Genomic DNA, 19,303 nt, shown 5'->3' with positions numbered 1-19,303 from the left:
TAATTTACAACTGTTTTCAAGTTAATTCTATAATTCAATTAGTAGTCCTGACTTATACTTCTATCATAGAGTACATAAATACATGCATGGCTATTTTTCAGGAATCTTATTTATTAATAAGTATATTACTTCATAGAGCAGAGACATCTAAAAATTCAAAACTTAAATTTTATTGTATTCAGTAATATTATAATAATGCTGATTCACTTCTGTTTTAAATGACCCTACACAATTGCTGACAGGAAAACGTAGTCATAGGGGCTCCTTTAAGAGAGCCTCTATAATCTTAGCGGGTAAATGGGTGGAGTAAAGAGAACCAGAGTGACCCTAACAGCATGATACCATGAAAAACACTGTGATCATACCAAGTTCAGATTTCATCATTATCCTATTTTAGAAATGAAGTTTCATATTGGAAATCATCACTGATATAAACTTTTTTTAAATTTCAGCAATATGAGGTATGGAGGAACATGCAACGTTCTCAAAGTACAATTTTGTTGTAGAACTTGCCTTCTCAATTAATGTCACCAAAACAATGTGATATAATTATAGGTTCTGTACTGACACATTATTACATTTTTGTTCCATAATCTCTTATTCAATTTACATACTTGTTACCAACAATTCCATAACCTACTGTCAAACAAACTTTCCATACAATATGGTTCAATATTTTGGAATTTTTCAAAATCCCTGCCATTACTTTTGGAGTTTTCTTTGTGGATAATTATGAAAATTTGTTTGGATTATTATCATTATTATTACATTAAAGTATACCAGTTATTTGACTCCTCGTCTTCTGATTTTACAAAGATAAAAATGTAATAGCATACTGATTCATAGATTACGCTGAATCTATTTTTTCACAAATAATAAATCTCAATTTCAAAAATGTATTTGACCTAAAAATATCCATGAAAACCTAAGAACTGGAAACTCCTGAATTCAAGAAGCATAAATGTTGACAAAATGATGCAATTTCAACTGATCTGCAATCTTTATCCTACAATATCTTGTTCAATGAGAATGAAGCTTTGTCATATTCATTGTGCAATAATGAAACACTACAGTCCAGTTTATCGTTCTCAGTCACATTGAACATATGTATGATTTACTGGGTGGGGTAAGCAAACAGTTTACTTCCAATCAGATATTCAAGACTGACAGTTTGTTGGAGATGTTAATTGCATTATAATACGTCATCGATTGCTTGATTGTAAAAAGGACGGAGATAAATGAATATCATGCTTAGTTTGTATGTGCAACTTATTAATACATGCATCACCCATTCTAATATCAAATTTGAATACACTGTAATAGGATATGTACTCCAAACTTGTGTATACTTTGAATGGCACATAAACAGTTTTGTGATATCATAATGAACACAAATGTCAAATAAAATAAGTTTTGCAAATGAATGTTTGGCTATTTCTTTTTTCATCTTACTCTTGCACATTTATATCAAAGTGACATTGGAATATCACTGTCTTTTCATTCAGCACCCATTTGTTTTACTTTGTCACTTTCATGAAAGTCCAATCAAAATTAATTGGTGCATGGTGCATGAATGAATGAAATCTATGCTGTATAATTATGATAATAATTTAATAATAATGCAGTATTAATATTTATTAGTGCCTATTCAAAATTTATCTAAGCACTTCACATTTCAAAACCTAACTACTTAACTAACTTGACTACATTACTCAGCTTACTCCCTTAGATAATTTAACTACTAATTGTACTATGCACAATTACATGTAGCTGTGAAATCAATTATGTAACAAAAAAATATATAATAGTGCAGCAAGTAATCCTATTGTGAAGACACACATTCAAATGTTTACAACTCTTTCGGAATGAATTAATGTTTTTCTTTCATTCTCCGAAAATCATTCTACCTCCAAAAATAACACAAAAATGTTAACCCTAAACCAAATACCCAATAAGAAAACCTAAACAATATCCTTGTCAAATGAAAAGAAACTCAACAGCAACTCTAACCCTAAATATAGTCAAACCATTATTATTGAAAAAAAATCTACAAATATTTGGCAGGTTCTAAACAGAATCTGACAGAGTAAAGTATTTTTACTTTTCTATTTGTATGATTTTTTATGAAATTATTATAGAATGCTGTTTTATTAGCATTTCATACTGCCAAGGGGGTAGGGGTAATCATAATAGGACTGAAAGGATTTCAAACTTGTTTAACAAGCAATGGTCTAATCCAGTTATCAAATAGTTAAAATACTTACATATGTGGAGGTAGCTCATATAGATTCATGCCTCTGTATTCCATAATCTTCTCCATTGTATAGAGTGGTAGCTTGGTGTATGGATTGACTGAGACCACAACATTGCCAATGTATGTCTGCAATAACACAAAACAAATTCTCTCAGGTAAATGTAGAGTGAACTTCCTCTTTAAGATGAGCAAAATTCAGCTTTTTTCTTTGTTCAAAACAGATTTACTGTTAAAATGAGAGTGGGTAATTTGCTTAAATGTTCTATCACTCAGACGGTTTAAAATGTACATAAATCAGACAATTGATATAATATTCAAAATAAATTTGCACACATCATAGGACATTAACTAATTCAATTAAAATTATTGCACCCTTCTCTTTTCTATGGTTAGCATGCTGAAGTAATTCCACAATTCATCTTAAAACAACCTGTAAAAGAATTACATGTTAAGTTTGTCTTCTACAAAGTACACTTTCCAATTAATACTAAAATAGAAGTGGGGTATACTACCAGCAAAACAAACATCTATTTTTGTTTTATCTTCATCATCACATGGTTTTTACAACATGGACCAAAGGGTCATTATCTCTATAAAACTGTACACATTTGAGATGCAATTTGCTCATAAACATTGTACAAATGCACAGTCTATTGCGATCATTAATGACATTACAAAAAGACAAGAAACAAAAATATATCTTAGAGGCCTTATGGTAACTAGTCAATCGTATATTAATAAAAAAAAATATTGTATCTTACTGTACACATATTCCTCTATTCCTCCAGCATTTGGGGTGGGATTTATAGGTGTTTTTTTTTAAATAGTAAATCATTTACATTCTTTAGGATCCCATTCATTCTTTACTAATCCTGATGTTACATACAGTCACACAATACAAGCAATCTCAATGAGCTTGTTTGGAGAATCAATGTTACTTAACAAGTCAATTTCCATTCTGGGAAGTGGTTTTAACAGACTGGTAAAATACACACAAAAGGAGTGGCATTTATTGGAAATCAATAAAGTCTGTGGTTTACTAAATTTCAATTGACATCTGGTCCAGTATTCATAGACAGTCCTATAATAAGGTTTTCAAACATCTTGGTTCTTCAGGGATACAGGTTCAATTTATTTCTAGGAAGTATACTGTATATTCTGGCAAAATGGCATTATTTTAGATGAACTATTCAAAGTTTCATGTATCATTTTACAATTAAAATTCAATATATATGCATTTTCAAGGAAGAATTCCTCATTTTCAGCTTCAGTACACTGTACACAAATCCATCTTTTATTCAAACTTATAAAGGACTATAACTAAAACTTTGTTAATTCAAAGAAAAAAAAATAATGTAGAATTTGAATAAAAGTTATATATTTTTGCAACACAGACTTGAAGACCCAACAGGTGAGCCTTGGAAAAATGTTGCTTTCAGTAATATAATAATGTATATTGATTAGAACACCCCCCTTCCTTCTTTCTTTTTTTCTCATATCTCCCCGCTCGCCCTACTGGTGACTTTCAATATATCAAAATTTAATTCACTCTCTTGAATTTTTGAGAGAACATAATACTCTGAGAGCAATTGCATAATTAATTCATAGGCCATGGCCATCAAACTATTCCAATATGTATGGAATGCATTTACTGGAAAGTTGAGATCATAAATGTTGCATGTGCTGATTTTGATCAGGTAAAACCAGTTTTAGTAGCTCACAAAAAGATGATGTGACATCGGTTGACAGGATGAAGTAACTTGTTATAAATAGTAATTCTTTGGATGATGTGTCAGTCCCACCCACTGACGTGATTCTTGCTTCATTCCAGGTGACAGGAAACCTCAGTATGGTGTTGTCTTTAACACTTCCAGATTACTAGGGCACAAATGACTCGTAACCATCCATTTGTGTAAAAGATATAGAGAAATCATTTAATCTTCACAGCAGGCTGGGATCTGCTTTATTTGAAGACTTATCAATATCATCATCACGTTCACTGCATGAGAAAACCATTTTCATTCCCTCTTTATCATAATTTCATGGAAGACAAGAATATTAAAAAAATCAAATTATTGTAAAATCAATGTGTCGTTACATGGAATCAACTTGACTCGGTATCATAAATTTCTTTCATTATGAAATCAAAACTAGACAAAGAAAATTTGACCATTCTCATTCAAATATATTTCAGGCAGTATTCTTATTGACTGATACATAGCCTACTGGTTTAGATTGACCTAAGCTGTGAATAATGGTTAGTCTGAGTGGAAGCTAATTTAGCAGTTATAGCTGCATGAACTCACTCACTATCTACAATCAATAATCAGTCCTCCATCTAAAATGTTAATCAAGTCACCCCTTCTTCTATTCAGAGAAGAGGTCATTGAATGGCAGTCTACAAAATATATCATTTCAACTCAAGCAACTCATTATATCTTGTATTCTATTTAAATGCCATAAAATAAACAACAAAAATTACATCATTTTTGTTTAGAGTATTAATTTGTCTTTTGAGCTCCTTACATAATTACATGCTGTGTCATATAAGTTTTTAAACAAATGTTCTTTGATGTAAATGTAAATGGCTTAAGGCCTGGTCACACCACCCGAGCGGTGTTGGAGCGGTCGGGAGCGGTAGGGAGAGAGGGTTGAATTTCGCTCACAAAATTGGGGAAAAATCTAAAACAAATATTAAAAAAAAAACAATCAAAATCGAAAATGGTGAACGGAAGTGAGCGGTTATTATTTTTTCTCTCCTCTCCACGACCGCTCCAACAACGCTCGGGCCAGTGTGACCAGGCCTTTGGTACTATTTAAGGTACCGGTAAATAATAAGGACAGTAGTTTCTGCTATACTGGCCTCAGTCTGAACCTAGGAAGGATATTAGCCATTGTCTAATTACTCTGAGCATCCATGACAGATCATCAATGAACAACTTCCGGTCATCAATGTCTTCATACATGTACCTCTAGTCTATATTAATTTTCTCAAAGACAAACTCACATATTTCCACTTGTTACAAATTCTTACAATACAGGCAAAATAAACTGTAAATCCAATGAAAAATATCACATTCTCAAGCATGCACGATCTTTCATCGTCTAGGCAGTGTTGCCAAATGTAGACATTTTTGTTTGCTTTGTTCAAACACTAGGAAAACAAACATTCCATCACTGTTTGAACTCCAATAAAAATGACAGCAAACATGTAGGCCTGCAATGTCCAGTCAACTGCAAACACAACTTTTGTTTCAATAAACCAGCAATAAACTTGCTTTCAAAATATTTTACAGGAAGGCCTATTGTCAATTCAAAAAAAAATCTAAAGGTAAAAAATACTTTATATGTAAAATTAATACAAAAAGGCCATTGTAAATTGAAATAAAGACATTTTAATCAACAAGCTACACATTTGACTAATTCGTTAAAAATTAATCAAAAGACTGGTCATATTACAGCTTAATATAGCCAAAAAGAACATTTTGATTTTGAAGAAGAAAAAGTTAGTGATTCACAGTTTCAAATTGTTTGATACTGTTCCAAGAAAGTTAAATGCCAAATCACCCTTAACAGGTGGATTGTTTTAAGCTATAATATGTAGAATTGAATAATCTCTTTCATTATTTTTTTTTATATATGTATCATTCTGTTCCATTTAATTAATCCTCAGGTTCCCCACTCATATATATTTACACAATTGTAATAAATAATGGTTCAGAATACCATTTGTCACGTAATAAATTGAAGTCATAAAATAACTCAAAAATGATTAAACTTACAACCATGTCAACTCATCGGATACTGAGTTTCACAAACTTTTACAAATGTTACAACTAAGTGGATGGATGGTGAAAGTTAAATAACAATTATCATATTAATCATTTTTATATGATAAATACAACTACAGGAACTACTACTTATAATGAAAACACTTTCCAATACGCACCTAAAATGTAATGTACAATAAAAAGTAAAAGTTCACACAAAATCCAAACCACTTTGACGTCAAGCTAACACTAGGAAGTATTCAATTTTGCTCTTAATCCATCATCCATTCATACTTACATAGACTTCATTAGCTTTAAACCTCATATTTAGGTTCTCAATGAAGTTTTCTTCAGTTAAAGGCTCAAGCAAGACACAGTCTCCAACTCCAACCATATCATCCAAGATGGTCCTGGTCTGTCCACCTAGACCATTCATCCCATTCATCTTGCCATTAGTAGTAGTGCCATTGACAAGTGCCATCCTGGTGTGTAGGTTCCTCCCACAAGAACTGTATACCAGGGTTCCTCAAGGCTGCTTTTCTGCTATGCAGCGTCTGCTAAGTCTACGTCCTTTTACTTAGTTTGTTCCTGCAGGGATTATACAAATGAAATTGTGTGATGGTAAAAGTAGCCCAGAAAAATAGATTATTCATAAGTACATTACTGCGTTCATTCTAATTCTCAAGTTGGCCAAGAAATCAGCTGCATAATTCTTTGTCTAAGCAGGTCCATGGTCTATGCATAGACAAATTGGATCATATTCGGTGCACATCACATGCGCATATTCCAATTGGCAGTATCGGCTAGTAAAAATAATTTATCAGGAACTAGGCTAATTTGGTTATTGAACTCTGCAGACAGCAATAATACTGGTATATTTCCAATTACTGTTGAAACGTCCTTCCAATAATATACAAACAAAAAGACATGTAAGTCAACCAACTCTAAACCTTTTGTGAACATGTAAATGAGTCCTAGAGATCTAGATCCCAAAGAAATAGAAGGATATCAGGCAGCTGTTATATTTTTCAATAGTCCATAAAAAAAACTGGCGCATCATTATGCTATGAAAGAAAATGTTTGCTTCATATGTCATATAAGGCCTAGAGCTATGTTCCACCAAGGAGCTTCTGTTGATGCTCCTTGGTTCCACTTTCACAATTTCTTTTGGTCTACCAGTGTCCACATAAGATGACATTAAGCAGTTTTAGAAAAATCATCTACATATGCAACTGGTAAAGATGAAGTCATTTTTTGGCCTGCCATATGCGTCAGGTCCTCACCCTCGTCAACTGCGAGAATTGAGAACTTTGCCACATCCATTCTGCGGTTCTCCTAAATCATAACGTGCACATGAGTGATGTTATTTAACCACTCAAGCTCAGCATGAAGATTAACCTTTTCCTTCTTAAACAGTTTTTGGTGACTTTTCACAAAATTAATGTAAGTTACATGATGCATTATGTTTATCATATTTTGAATTGCCTTCTGATCTCCAATATATGTACCGTATCGATATATATCCTAACTTGCATGAAAAAATAATAAAAGCAAATGAAAGAGCAAGTGTGCACAAGATGGACTTTCACATCACCCGAATGGGTCGACAGGCGATGGTATGCCAGATCTTCTGGGTCTGGCAGCATGTCATGACCTGCTGGTTATCGTGCTGTTTCATGTGGACGTACCTACACATACAAGTCAATTGAAATCTAAAATATCCGCATCTGTAGTGAACAAGGGCAGACGACAATGTTAACTCGAACAATAAGACAACTGCGACGGCGTTCTTGTTCAATGCTTGTTCACATGATAAAACACCATTAACAACTTATCTGGGGTTTTTTTTACTAATAAAAACCAACCTACAATAACATGGTACCTTGGTAATGTAAACTTCATGTTCCTCCCAAAAATATAACTTTATGAATGATGGTTAATGAATGTTCCTCTGCTACATGTATAGTATATAGGCCTACTCTTTTAGCAAGTTTAACATCTATTTTATCATCAAAATACACACTAACAAGTTTAATATTAGAGTCAATGAATGTGCAAACTCTGCCAATGGCAAATGGCAAATTGTTTCAATGTGATATCAATCTTGTAAATACCTCACATGATCAATGCAATGATGAGCTTATACACTCTGTCTGCACAAGCGAAGGGAAGGAAATTCATTAATAACAGTTGTGATATTTTTAGCCCCTTGGTGACCATATCTGACAATTATAAGAGGGGACTTTAGGAGGCGAATTTCCTTGGAAAATTCCTTCATGTTGATGATAGATAATCCAAATCTCAGCAAAACATGTTTCACTCCAGGGGCCCGAAACACAGGAGTTAGCGATTAATCATAAACTTGATTTTTACAACTGATTGTACATTGTAGTCAATGGAATCGATTGTAGAAAAATGTTCTACGATCATTACTAAGATTTGTGTTACAGGCTCCAGGAAAAATCTACAGCAGACAGAGCTACATCTACACCAGAATAATTGAATTGTTTCTTTTTGGAGTGAGTACCATGAGCTCCTGAATTGGCAGTTACCCATGGTGTACTAAAAGTCTTCATAATTTTTGTAACAATTTGCAATTTGTGTGTAATAGTTCTTATTCTTATAATGAACAATAGAGAAAAGCTTTGCCCTTGGTTTACAATATAAAGGTAGAAATTGAGCTCAAAATTTTATTTTTAAAAATCTTTATCATAAAACAGGGAGGGGTAGAATACCATTGACTAATCGATAATTAGATGTAGGATCTGCCACAAAATTGTCAATGATATCACACAATCAATAGGCCTACACATGAAGATCAATCAGTTTGTATCAAGGTTTCTTCACCTCACCACCATATTCAGAATGGTATTTGTGGAGTCTCAGAGTAGACATACTGTAAACATGTAGAAATATGTTATTTATACCCTACCGATTTAAAGGCATATATGTAGATGATCTATTCAAAAGCTTTATGCACAAGGAGAATTTAAAGTACTTAGAAACCCCAAGAAGATAATTTGTACAGTTTTGAAAAAAAAATCATATTTCTAATATTTTTTAAACTAAGTTTGTAATTAACAATTGCCCTTTAAAAAGTACACAGTCCTGTGCCTACCATTCTCATAATACCATCTTTTCAGAATCAGTCATGCATACTCTTCCTATCTCTCAACAGATCAGTTATACTTATCTACACCAGTATCACCTACACCACACATATTTTTTTTTCACAAATATCAACTTCAAAGAAAAAAAAACATCACAATAGAAAATGGGTATTACATGGCATTACAAAAATAACTTACCAACCAAATTGGCAGGCCCTACATAAATTTACAGATGATTTCTCAACTTTATTCAAAGAAGTTCATTCAGCTAGAGTGGAATTACTCGAATGCAATTTCGGCAGATATTTTGAGTCCTTCATTATACATTGAAAAGGAACCAAGGGCTCTGTCTCCAAACTATCCATAAAAACTAGATCATCCGAGAAAAGTCATTGTCAACTAGTCAATAATAATCTACTTATGAACTGCCGCAGTATGAAGCTTCCCATTTAATTCACAGACAGAATAGATCCACTGTAGAGCTCCTACTGAGACACCCGCCACTTATAAACATTAGAGAGAGAATGAGACGGTCGAAGAGTGAGCAAATGATTCAGGTTATATCTTTTCATGGGTAGTTGAGGAGGTAGATTAGCACAATAGACATCCACATACCTTCCTATTCAAGAGGTTAGGGATTACTGCCCGATAAATCATCCAGCCACAGAGCTCTGTGAATAACGAGTGCACACTGATACTGGTGTGCATGTGGGCGGTGCTGAACACTGGCTCACGTATGGAACAGTGGCTCAGAACACCCATAGGCAGGGATTTACGCACACAATTCTTTTTGATAAGCTTAATATCAAATCAACCTGACACGCGATTGATCATATCGCTGTGTTAAATCATATTTCTTTATACAGGAACAGGACTAGAATTGCTTAGGACATGCTAACAAATTTACAATTTATTTCCAATTGGTTGATAAGCTAACTTTGAGAAGTTTCCAAATATGCATATATCATATTATCAAAGAAATAAACCATTTTATCCCTCTTTTTATATTCTATCAATCTATTAAGATTCAGGGGCCACGGAACGGTTTTCAAAGTGGGGGGGGCTGACCATGCTAAAAATCGCAATCATATGGTCATTTCTACATTTTTATACACAGTTTCGGAAAAAAAAACAATTTCCTAGAAAATTACCAATTGTACGGTACCAATTGCATAAGGAGCTGCACCATTCTTGATGAAAATATTTGCAAACAAGGTAATGAATGTGATTTTTGCATCATATTGTAATGAGATTTATCCATCAATTCTTTTGTGCAAATAAAGCAAAGGGTGAATTTATGTCAGAAGCATGGCAATGAATTTTCTCCCTGTGAGTCCATACCAAGCCATTAATGGTTAAGGCGCTGTCACACCTTGGCGTTTTAGACAGCGTATGCCCGACGTATGAGGAATTTGGCGAATACGCTGGCGTACGTCGAATACGTTACGGGTAAGTTTTGCATACGTTAAGAGTACGCTAAAACACGCTGGTATACGTCGTCATACGGCGAGGTCGTCGAAAAAATTTTGTGCTTGCACAAAATTTTTCGACGTATGCCAGCGTATGGCTCATACGTCCCGCATACGCGGGCCATAAGTTGTAGGCAAGTTACGGGATCGTTGATACACGTTGACACACGTTACTCGTAGGTTACTCATAAGTCGATGTATGTCGAGATAATGTCCAGCGTACCCTAAAACTTACTTCTAACCTATGAGTAACGTGATATGAACGTATGTGTAACTTAACTCCAACGTATATTGACGTATGAAGACGTATGAAGACGTATGAAGACGTATGAAGACGTGCTCCGGACGACCACAAAACTTACTGAACATGTTTATAACTTACAGCTACCGTATAATGACGCATTGACAACGTTTATAGGAATTGGTATATAAAGGTGGGGTTCACAGGAGTTTTCTTCGGCATGGCGGTGGTGTTGATACGGTGATGTATCGTGCGGTTATGATTTGAATAGTCGAGCGGCAGCCTTTTTATATGCTACGACACGTGTTCGTCAGCGATACGCTGCCGCGCGCTATGCGTAAGTTAGGCTATCGTAGGGCATAAGTTGTGTACGCCAGCAAAACGCTAAGCATTCGTTGAAATACGTTACTTATAAGTTAACAAAGCGTTCGATATAAGTTACTAATACGTTATGTATACGTTCAACTCGTTATGAATACGCTTAGTATACGCCCAGAGTTGAAAAAAAATATCAAATTTCAGCGTATGCCGACGTTTTAGAGAAATTTTGATACGTCGGGCATACGCTGTCTAAAACGCCAAGGTGTGACACCACCTTTAGCACAGACATCAACAGCGATGCACATATCATACAACAACCTTTCCACTACATACTTTATTGTTGAGTGCAAACAAAGATTTTTCATTGAATTGATCTCCAGAGGCACAGTCAATAGCATTCTATATCATACCATTTTTTTATGAATAGAGGGTTGTGACCAGAGCAAGGTGAATGGAATTTGAGGAATGCAAACAATGTCAATGAACTATATTACATGATTGTTTGGTAATATCCTTTCACATCATAAGATATCCGTCAAATAGCCCTGAAAAACTGATTCGCATTGCCTAAATTTTGTTTGGGAAGGTATGACTTTTAGGCCAACATTCATGATATTTTAATAATGGGAATGGATTATTTGGCTGACAAGTGATGTCGCAGGAAGAGGGAAGCGCATTTTATAAGCATCCATTGATTGACCTTTGAATAAAATTGCCAAATTGAATGTATAAAATGTATTGTACTAAGTAAAACAGAAAAGTCCTTGGAGTTATCATATTTGATTACTATGATTGTAATGTCAAATACATCTCGACTAATATGCTAAACTTTTAAATCAAAAAGTTCTTTTTTATGTTATTTTCTCCCCTATCAAGCCATATAGGGTGGATGTGACCTAATGTGAAAACAGAAGCACAACACCTAACCTTTATATGAAAAAATAGCATTGTTTTATTACCCCTGACATCCTGTCTTAGTTTTGTATTTTGATATACTTTTCCAATGGGTCATTGTTTTACTTGAATATAATGGTTATTATTTGAAACAATACAAAAGGTCTCTTGCACTGAAATGAGATATGGGTATCTGTAAATGATCCTTTTACTAACTTTTGTATAGTGTAATCAATCCCTTATTGATAATATATAGAGGCCTATACCCACCAGGAACTGATGAAAATAGACCAATGTTTACACTTGATTTTCAAAGACAGAATGAGCATTCTGAAAATATACTTAGCCAATGTATATGTATGGATAACACAGTACAGGGCCCTTGTCTTACAAAGTATTACAAAACTTACGATTGATCCAATCAACCTCAAGTAAATCCATCAACGTCATAATTTTTTCTTCAGGATATTTGCAGTGTCCTTTGTGAAGAAAGAGAATTAAAGTAGATTTTCAATTATGAATATAGTTTATCTAGAATATATTTTGAATAAACAAGTATTACAGATATTGGCGTTGCTGGTTTTCCAGAGTTGCGGCTGACTGAATCAATCATAACTCTTTATAAGACAGGGCCCTGAGAAGCTCAATTACAGTCCAGTCTGATAAAGTTAGCCTTCTCTGAATCGAATAATCACAAATCTTGAAGCAAATTTTCAGATTAGATTATGAAAAACACATTTTAATTAGCTTTTCAAAGTCTAATTATGCCAAAGTCAAACAAATTTCTGAGGTTTTAAGAATTTTTAACTTTTACTCTCAACTTTCATAGGAACAACAGAGTGGTCATCTGCAAGGTAGTCCATATAGAGTTAAGGACCATCTGCACCAGCCCGAGTTATCAAATTAGCACACTATTTCTGATCTGGCAAATTATCACGATCTTAATAATCTCAAGATTATTTGTAATAAAGACGCAATTATCACGCTAGTTCGCTGGATTAATCTCGAGATTGCAATCCAGAGTCAACTTGGGATTATTTGCAAAATAGCACCCTATTTTATGAATTATCCTTCTAATTCGCAGGTGCAGACGTACTCAGGATTATTTATTCACAGCGTCACACCATAATGCATCGATGCCTCACTCAAGCACAAATCGCTCTTCTTGCGATGGTGGAGACAGGGTTTCTTGAACCTCTAGATTAATCGCAAAGAGGACTGATCAGTCTAAAATCTCAAGATTGAGCAAACTCGGGCTGATGCAGCATCGCCTCTAGAGAGAGCCTGCAATGAACTACATTGTAAAGGAAATTCAGCACTGAAATACCCCTAAAAGCCATGAAAAACAAATTCTTTAGATAGTAAAAGAAATTCTCTACTGTCCCATATAAACTGTGATAAAATGTTGGCAATTGAGGCTAATGAGCTCAATAAGTACACCTAGATTTTTCTCTCTAGAGAAATAGTCAGCTGGAGTGCAAAAAGTGTTGAGTTTTACGATGCTTCCCTTATGTACTTCCCAACAAAAATCAATATCAAATCTCTCAAAGAGAAAAAATTAAACTGGTAATTGAATATTACATCATTAATACATGCATATTTATAGTTGCTTGAAAGTTTGAAAATGCCTGTTTTGACTCGAAATATCTAGCATTATTAAAAAATAAAGACCCATGTTGGTCTGGTTTTGATTAAATTGTAAGCTTTTGTAGCAGTATAGTTTTCTGTACTGGTGATTTCTTTTCATTGACAATTAGGATTAGAATTTCCTCGTTTCATTATAATGTAGACAAGGGTGTGTTGAAAGACAAAACTACAGACACTGTATCATGTTACAAATGTACACAGGATAATGTGCCACATATGTGTAAGCCTGGAGTTATCAAGGTTGACTACTGTAAATTAGTCTGCAACAAAATAAGTATCTAGGATTAACTGATCTCATACTACACTGCACAGTTCATTTCCTCAGGATAAGGGCAAAACATATGGGATAGAGACTAAGTTGACTAAAGGCAATCAATGTAATATTCATGACTCAAAACAATCAATGCTTACCTAAAATAAGCCATCTGTTTCAATTGTAAATTCAGTAGCACTGTAGTATAACAGTCCTAAGTGAACACACTTATGCTACTATTAATGTGTACCACACCCAATAATTTTACCAAGTTGGAAAATTTTATGTTCTCGATAATGGCCAAGCTACATGTACATGCAAGTTAATTCCACTATGATCCTGAAATGAACACAGATGAAAATAAAGGAAAAAATGTTTAAAAAAAAAGTAAAGATGCAATGATAAATGGGAAAGTGAATTGTCTACCAATAGTTGTTATTAATCAGATCTTAATTTATTGGTAAGAACAATATTCAACATGAATACATATTAGTGATGAGGAAACACTGATCCACGTACCGTACCGGTACATGTGTGGCTACTCCAATAAAACAATTGAGAGAGTTGGTGATATTATTCACTCTTCTTGTATTTTATTATATAAAATATAAAATGTTCAATTTTTTGCAATTTGACAATAAGAATTCATCTTCACATAAAGTTGCAACAATGGCAATCCCATGCACATATTGCTTGAGGCATCAAATCTTAATCTGGTGTGTTAATCGGCTCAGTTGGTAGAGCATTCATCTCACAACTGTGAGGTTGTGGGGGAATGGAGTTTCTGAATATTTATATTCTCAGATTCTATTTTGAACAATTAATTATGGATTTTTTTGTTTCACATTAATAAGATAAAATATTTCATATTTTTTTATAAAAAAATTAGGTGATGTCATCAGTTACTTTAAATATGCATGCTGCTGACCATGATAGTGTGAAACTTTGAAAAATAGTGTAATTTCTGATTTCACATTCAATTTTGATAAAAATTTTCAGTGTTGTTTGTTTGATTTTTTTATCAATTATTCATCAATTTTTCATTGGTATGTTACAATTACACATAAACCTGAAATATCTTTGAACAGAAAATCACTCATATTCCTAAATTATAATAGTAGTTGATTTACATGTTATCTTATCTATGAAGTACAAAATCTGTACTTGGAGAATATTCTCTAAAAACATTTATTTGAGGCTGATTCCCATACATTTTGGACAGTTCCCAGTTCATTGCACTTATAATAATTTGAAATCAGCACATGGACAAGCCTGATAAGGGATGTCACACAATCTCTTCTTTGGTGGTGGGTGTTTTGTAATCATGAAAAGGAAATGAAACCTGAAAAAAATATATCTACATGTTAATACAAAGAATTTGGCACCCCATCCAAATATGCATTCAAAAAGGCTTGCAACTTGCAAGCATGATCATTTCCCTTGTAACCATAGTAGGTCCATGATGTAACACAGGGGACATATCATGCCAAGGGAGACATATCATGCCAAGGGAGACATATCATCAATGTATATTTTGAGAATCACCAAATTAAACTTTAAAGGGAAATGAAACGTTTGGAACAAGTTGGCTTGTGTCGAAACAGAAAAATCAAAGAACAAGAACAAAGAAAATTTGAGAAAGATAGGACAAATAATGAAAAAGTTATGAGTATTTGAATATTGCAATCACTAATGCTATGGAGATCCTCCCATTAGCAATGCGACATTACATGTGAACAACTTTCCCTTTGATTGACTATAAAATACCACCCAAATGGCTGTTTTTACTTTTTCTTAAGGTGATACAAACTCTTCATCCATGATGTATTCTTTAAAAATCTGTATTACATGTCCTATAGAAAGAACACAGTATGATCTACTGATAGATGTGATAAAAGAGGCAGTTTAGGTGAAATATATACTTAAGTAGTTAGGAGAGTTGTTCACAAATGACATCACACATCTTTGTCGCATTGCCAATGAGAGGATCTCCTTAGCATTAGTGATCGCAATATTCAAATGCTCATAATTTTCTCATTATTTATGTGATTTGTCTCAAGCTTTCTTTGATCTGTTTATTGGATTTTTCTGTTTTCACACAAGCTATCTTGTTCCAAAGGTTTTGTTCTCCTTTAAGTTGAAGCTATTATAGTCTACATGTAATCTGTGCCCTCTCTATTTTCAAAGGTCAAAATGAAACACAAATTGAATGTTAACCCTAAAAGGACTGGGCTATTTTAGATGTATTGAGGACAGGGGGGGGGGCATGATGCCCCCCCCCCTTTGATCTCAGCCGCCATTCGAGCCTAAATTTGGCATGCACATTCTTTACCACATAAACTACAAGCTTGTATAAAAAAAACTTACAATAATTTTTATTCATTATGACTAAAATATGCATATTTATTTGTAAAAAAAGAATTATTCAACACCCCATTTCACTTCAAATTTTCTCTTTTTTTTTAGATGTCATCTTTGTAATCTAATCTAAAGTTTTACACAAAGAAAAATTGTAAAAGCCTATTTTTCCTATTTTCTTTGTTTTTAGAATTTCTTTGTTTTTTCATCTTGTGTATTTTTTTTTTCAATGGAAATTATTACAGACCATTTTACAACTAAATTCAACCCTAAATTGATTAAGCAGACCAATTAGAATGGAAAATAATAACAGTTTTATCAATTTCATCTCCCATAGACTTAGTATGCAAAGAATAAAAATTAGCCATTTTCGGCATGAAATTGTCTTGTAAAAAGTCATGTGGCGTCGCGATACTATTACCGAACCTGTATGTTGTGAATTTGGTCTCAAAAGTTGCACGAGACTTAAAAGAAAAGTCATGAAACTTTTTGGTGCAATCTTTTTGCAATTCAGAAATATCACGCAAAGGGTTGGGGGGGGGCATCATTGGGCCCCTCCCCAGTCCTTTCAGGGTCAAGGCTTGCTGGGGAAGTTTTGATATTGTACTAAATTTCTGGCTTGAACCAATGAAATATTAAAGTGACAAAGCCGCAGATGATCGGCAATCAGTAGAGGAGATGTTCAAATCTCGCAGGTTCCAATATTTTTCTGAAACAAATTTTTAGAAAGCAAGATAGTTACTGTAGTCATTCAGGGGCCGATTGCACGAAAGGGTCTTTCCAAGGACCGTCTTTCGTGTCGCCCATCTTTTATGATACGCTATAAGCAGGGTGTTTCTGAAATTTATGATAAAGAATAAGATTCGTTAGCTTGCTTTTAAATCAAATTTTACACAATTTCATGATATATCACATCATTTTATAAAGAAATATTTTGTTTATTTTAATGGACGAATGAAATATGTTTGCAGATGATTTATTTAAAATACATTTCACATGGCGCATCATAAAAGATGGGCGACACGAAGGACTGTCCTTGCAAAGACCCTTTTGTGCAATCGGCCCCTGGTTTATTTCCAATTAGTCTAATGCCAATACATCCAATTGCCAACTCATCTACTAATCATCAGTTCGTCAGTTAGTCCACTATCCACATGGTCTAATTGCCAATCCGTCCTCTCACTAATTCGCCTAATAACCAGTTGGACCAATAGGCATTTAGTTCATAGACCATTTGTCTAATTGGACTAGATCTAATTGTTAATTGTACAAAATGAATTAAAATGAAATGGAAATTGGACCAACTGCTCATGAGAAAAAAATGGTCTTAGATGAAATGGTAATTAGACAAAGTGATAATTGGACCAAATGGCTGTTAGATGAAATGTTGATGGTTGATGGATGGAATGGCATCATTAGACAAAAGTAGACCATGTGGTGAGTGCAATTTCAATGGCAAAATATGCACTCCAACTGTACGATAAAGGAATATATATCAATTTTCCAGAACGACAATACACCAGAGAATTAAGATGGTGACCTGTAGTACCGATGAATGATTCCTAATCACATTTTCTATCATATTTTTTCCAGAAAATGTGGTATATTAACATATAAAGTATCATGTAGATAGACTAGAGTCTGCAATAAATCACAAAACACAGAGCCAACTCGGCCACTCCCATTCTTTTGAATTGTTCTTTCCTTCAATATTATTAACGAAAATAACTTAATTTAGGAATTGATGCACAAGAAATGCAAGTAGATAAATTCAAAGAGCATCGCCAAGGATTCCTTCCAAATCCAGTGGCGAAGTCAAAGTGTGGGGGTGTTGCAAGAAAATATTTGCGGCAATTGCAAATATTCTGTTGCAATTTTACAACTGATAAATCAATGATAGCTGTAGCAAATCAGATTAAAGTTCTTGTTTCAAGGAGCGGATGAGCAATCTATCACGAATTTGAAATTATCTACAAAACATTTGATTGTTTAAGAAACCAAAATAGATCGCAAGTTTTTTGCAACACCCCATTTGGCATAATATATTTAACATGAATCTCGCGAAGAATAGAACAGATAGATAGTAGTAGCCGGACTAGTAGTAGTAATAATTGTAGCTGATAAATTACCTTCCTTGGTGATGTGCTTAAGTCTTACTCTTGACTAAGTTAAGATCAATCCTAAATGAGAATGAGGCAGGGTGGCACATTGGCTTTACAGCTTTGTTATGAGCTACAATTTCAGTAATCAAAACAAGTCCAGCATCAGTTTCACACGTCGTCGTCATCGGACTGGACACGGCGAGCGATATACGTTGACTAGTACAACTGTAAGGAGCTCCCTCTCTCTAGCTCTGGGCACGGGTGCTGGGATTTGCTCGCTCCTCCGATGCACCTGTTAAAATCGGTGGTGGTATGGAGGTAACTCAATTATACTCTTCGTATCGAGTTTGTGGGCTGCCCTCTTTAGGCTTCAACGCGAGTTTCGAATTTGGGCTTACTAGAGAAAATAGACAGGAACATGTGGGGCGGAACCAGGGAGGAGGGGTGGCAAGGGGGTACTTACCTCCGAATTAACCGTAGAAAAAACGTCTTTTTTTCAAAATGGAAAACGCCCATTTTCCCAAATGAAATGTGCCCCTCCAGCGCGGTTCTAGGGGGAGCTTTGGGGACTGTACCCCGGGGGCCCCCCCAAAAAAAAATAATAATAATAATGAATAAATTAGATGGAATGAAAAATAATAATAACTTGACAATTCATGTACGGTTGATGATATTTTAATGCCAGTATAATGGTTTTACAGTGCTTTCCGATGCCTTTTCAAATATTTTTGGCCATTGAATACTAACAATCTTTCAATTTGTGAAAATCATTGGGAGAGCATATTGATGTTTGTCTCCCAACATGGACGAAAGCTCACCCATCCTATATACAGGGCAACGATCGCAAGGTCATGTTCTTTTGCGGCTTATCTTCATGTTGGTTA

At 34.3% G+C, this 19,303-nt stretch overlaps 1 protein-coding gene across 3 annotated transcripts in view; it reads right to left on the bottom strand.

Annotated features, from left to right (window-relative positions):
• Positions 1–18,722, bottom strand: part of LOC121410356 (unconventional myosin-Ia-like) — a 55,111-nt gene extending 36,389 nt beyond the window's left edge. The window contains exons 1-3 of one of the 3 annotated variants that reach the window (XM_041602384.1): positions 18,447–18,722; positions 6,323–6,612; positions 2,265–2,380 (exon numbers count right to left, since the gene is read on the bottom strand). In XM_041602384.1, the coding sequence (XP_041458318.1) occupies positions 2,265–2,380; positions 6,323–6,505 (299 nt within the window). In that variant the 5' untranslated portion in view covers positions 6,506–6,612; positions 18,447–18,722. Of the gene's footprint in view, positions 1–2,264; positions 2,381–6,322; positions 6,613–9,332; positions 9,677–18,446 lie in introns of those variants that run through there. The other 2 variants (XM_041602386.1, XM_041602385.1) reach the window with 2 other exon arrangements.
• Between the last annotated feature and the right edge of the window lie 581 nt (positions 18,723–19,303).

Source organism: Lytechinus variegatus, chromosome 3 (genome assembly GCF_018143015.1).
Source record: "Lytechinus variegatus isolate NC3 chromosome 3, Lvar_3.0, whole genome shotgun sequence".
Taxonomy (NCBI): domain Eukaryota; kingdom Metazoa; phylum Echinodermata; class Echinoidea; order Temnopleuroida; family Toxopneustidae; genus Lytechinus; species Lytechinus variegatus.
The sequence above is the reverse complement of the archived record's forward strand: the minus strand, read 5'-3'. Positions and strand labels throughout refer to the sequence as shown.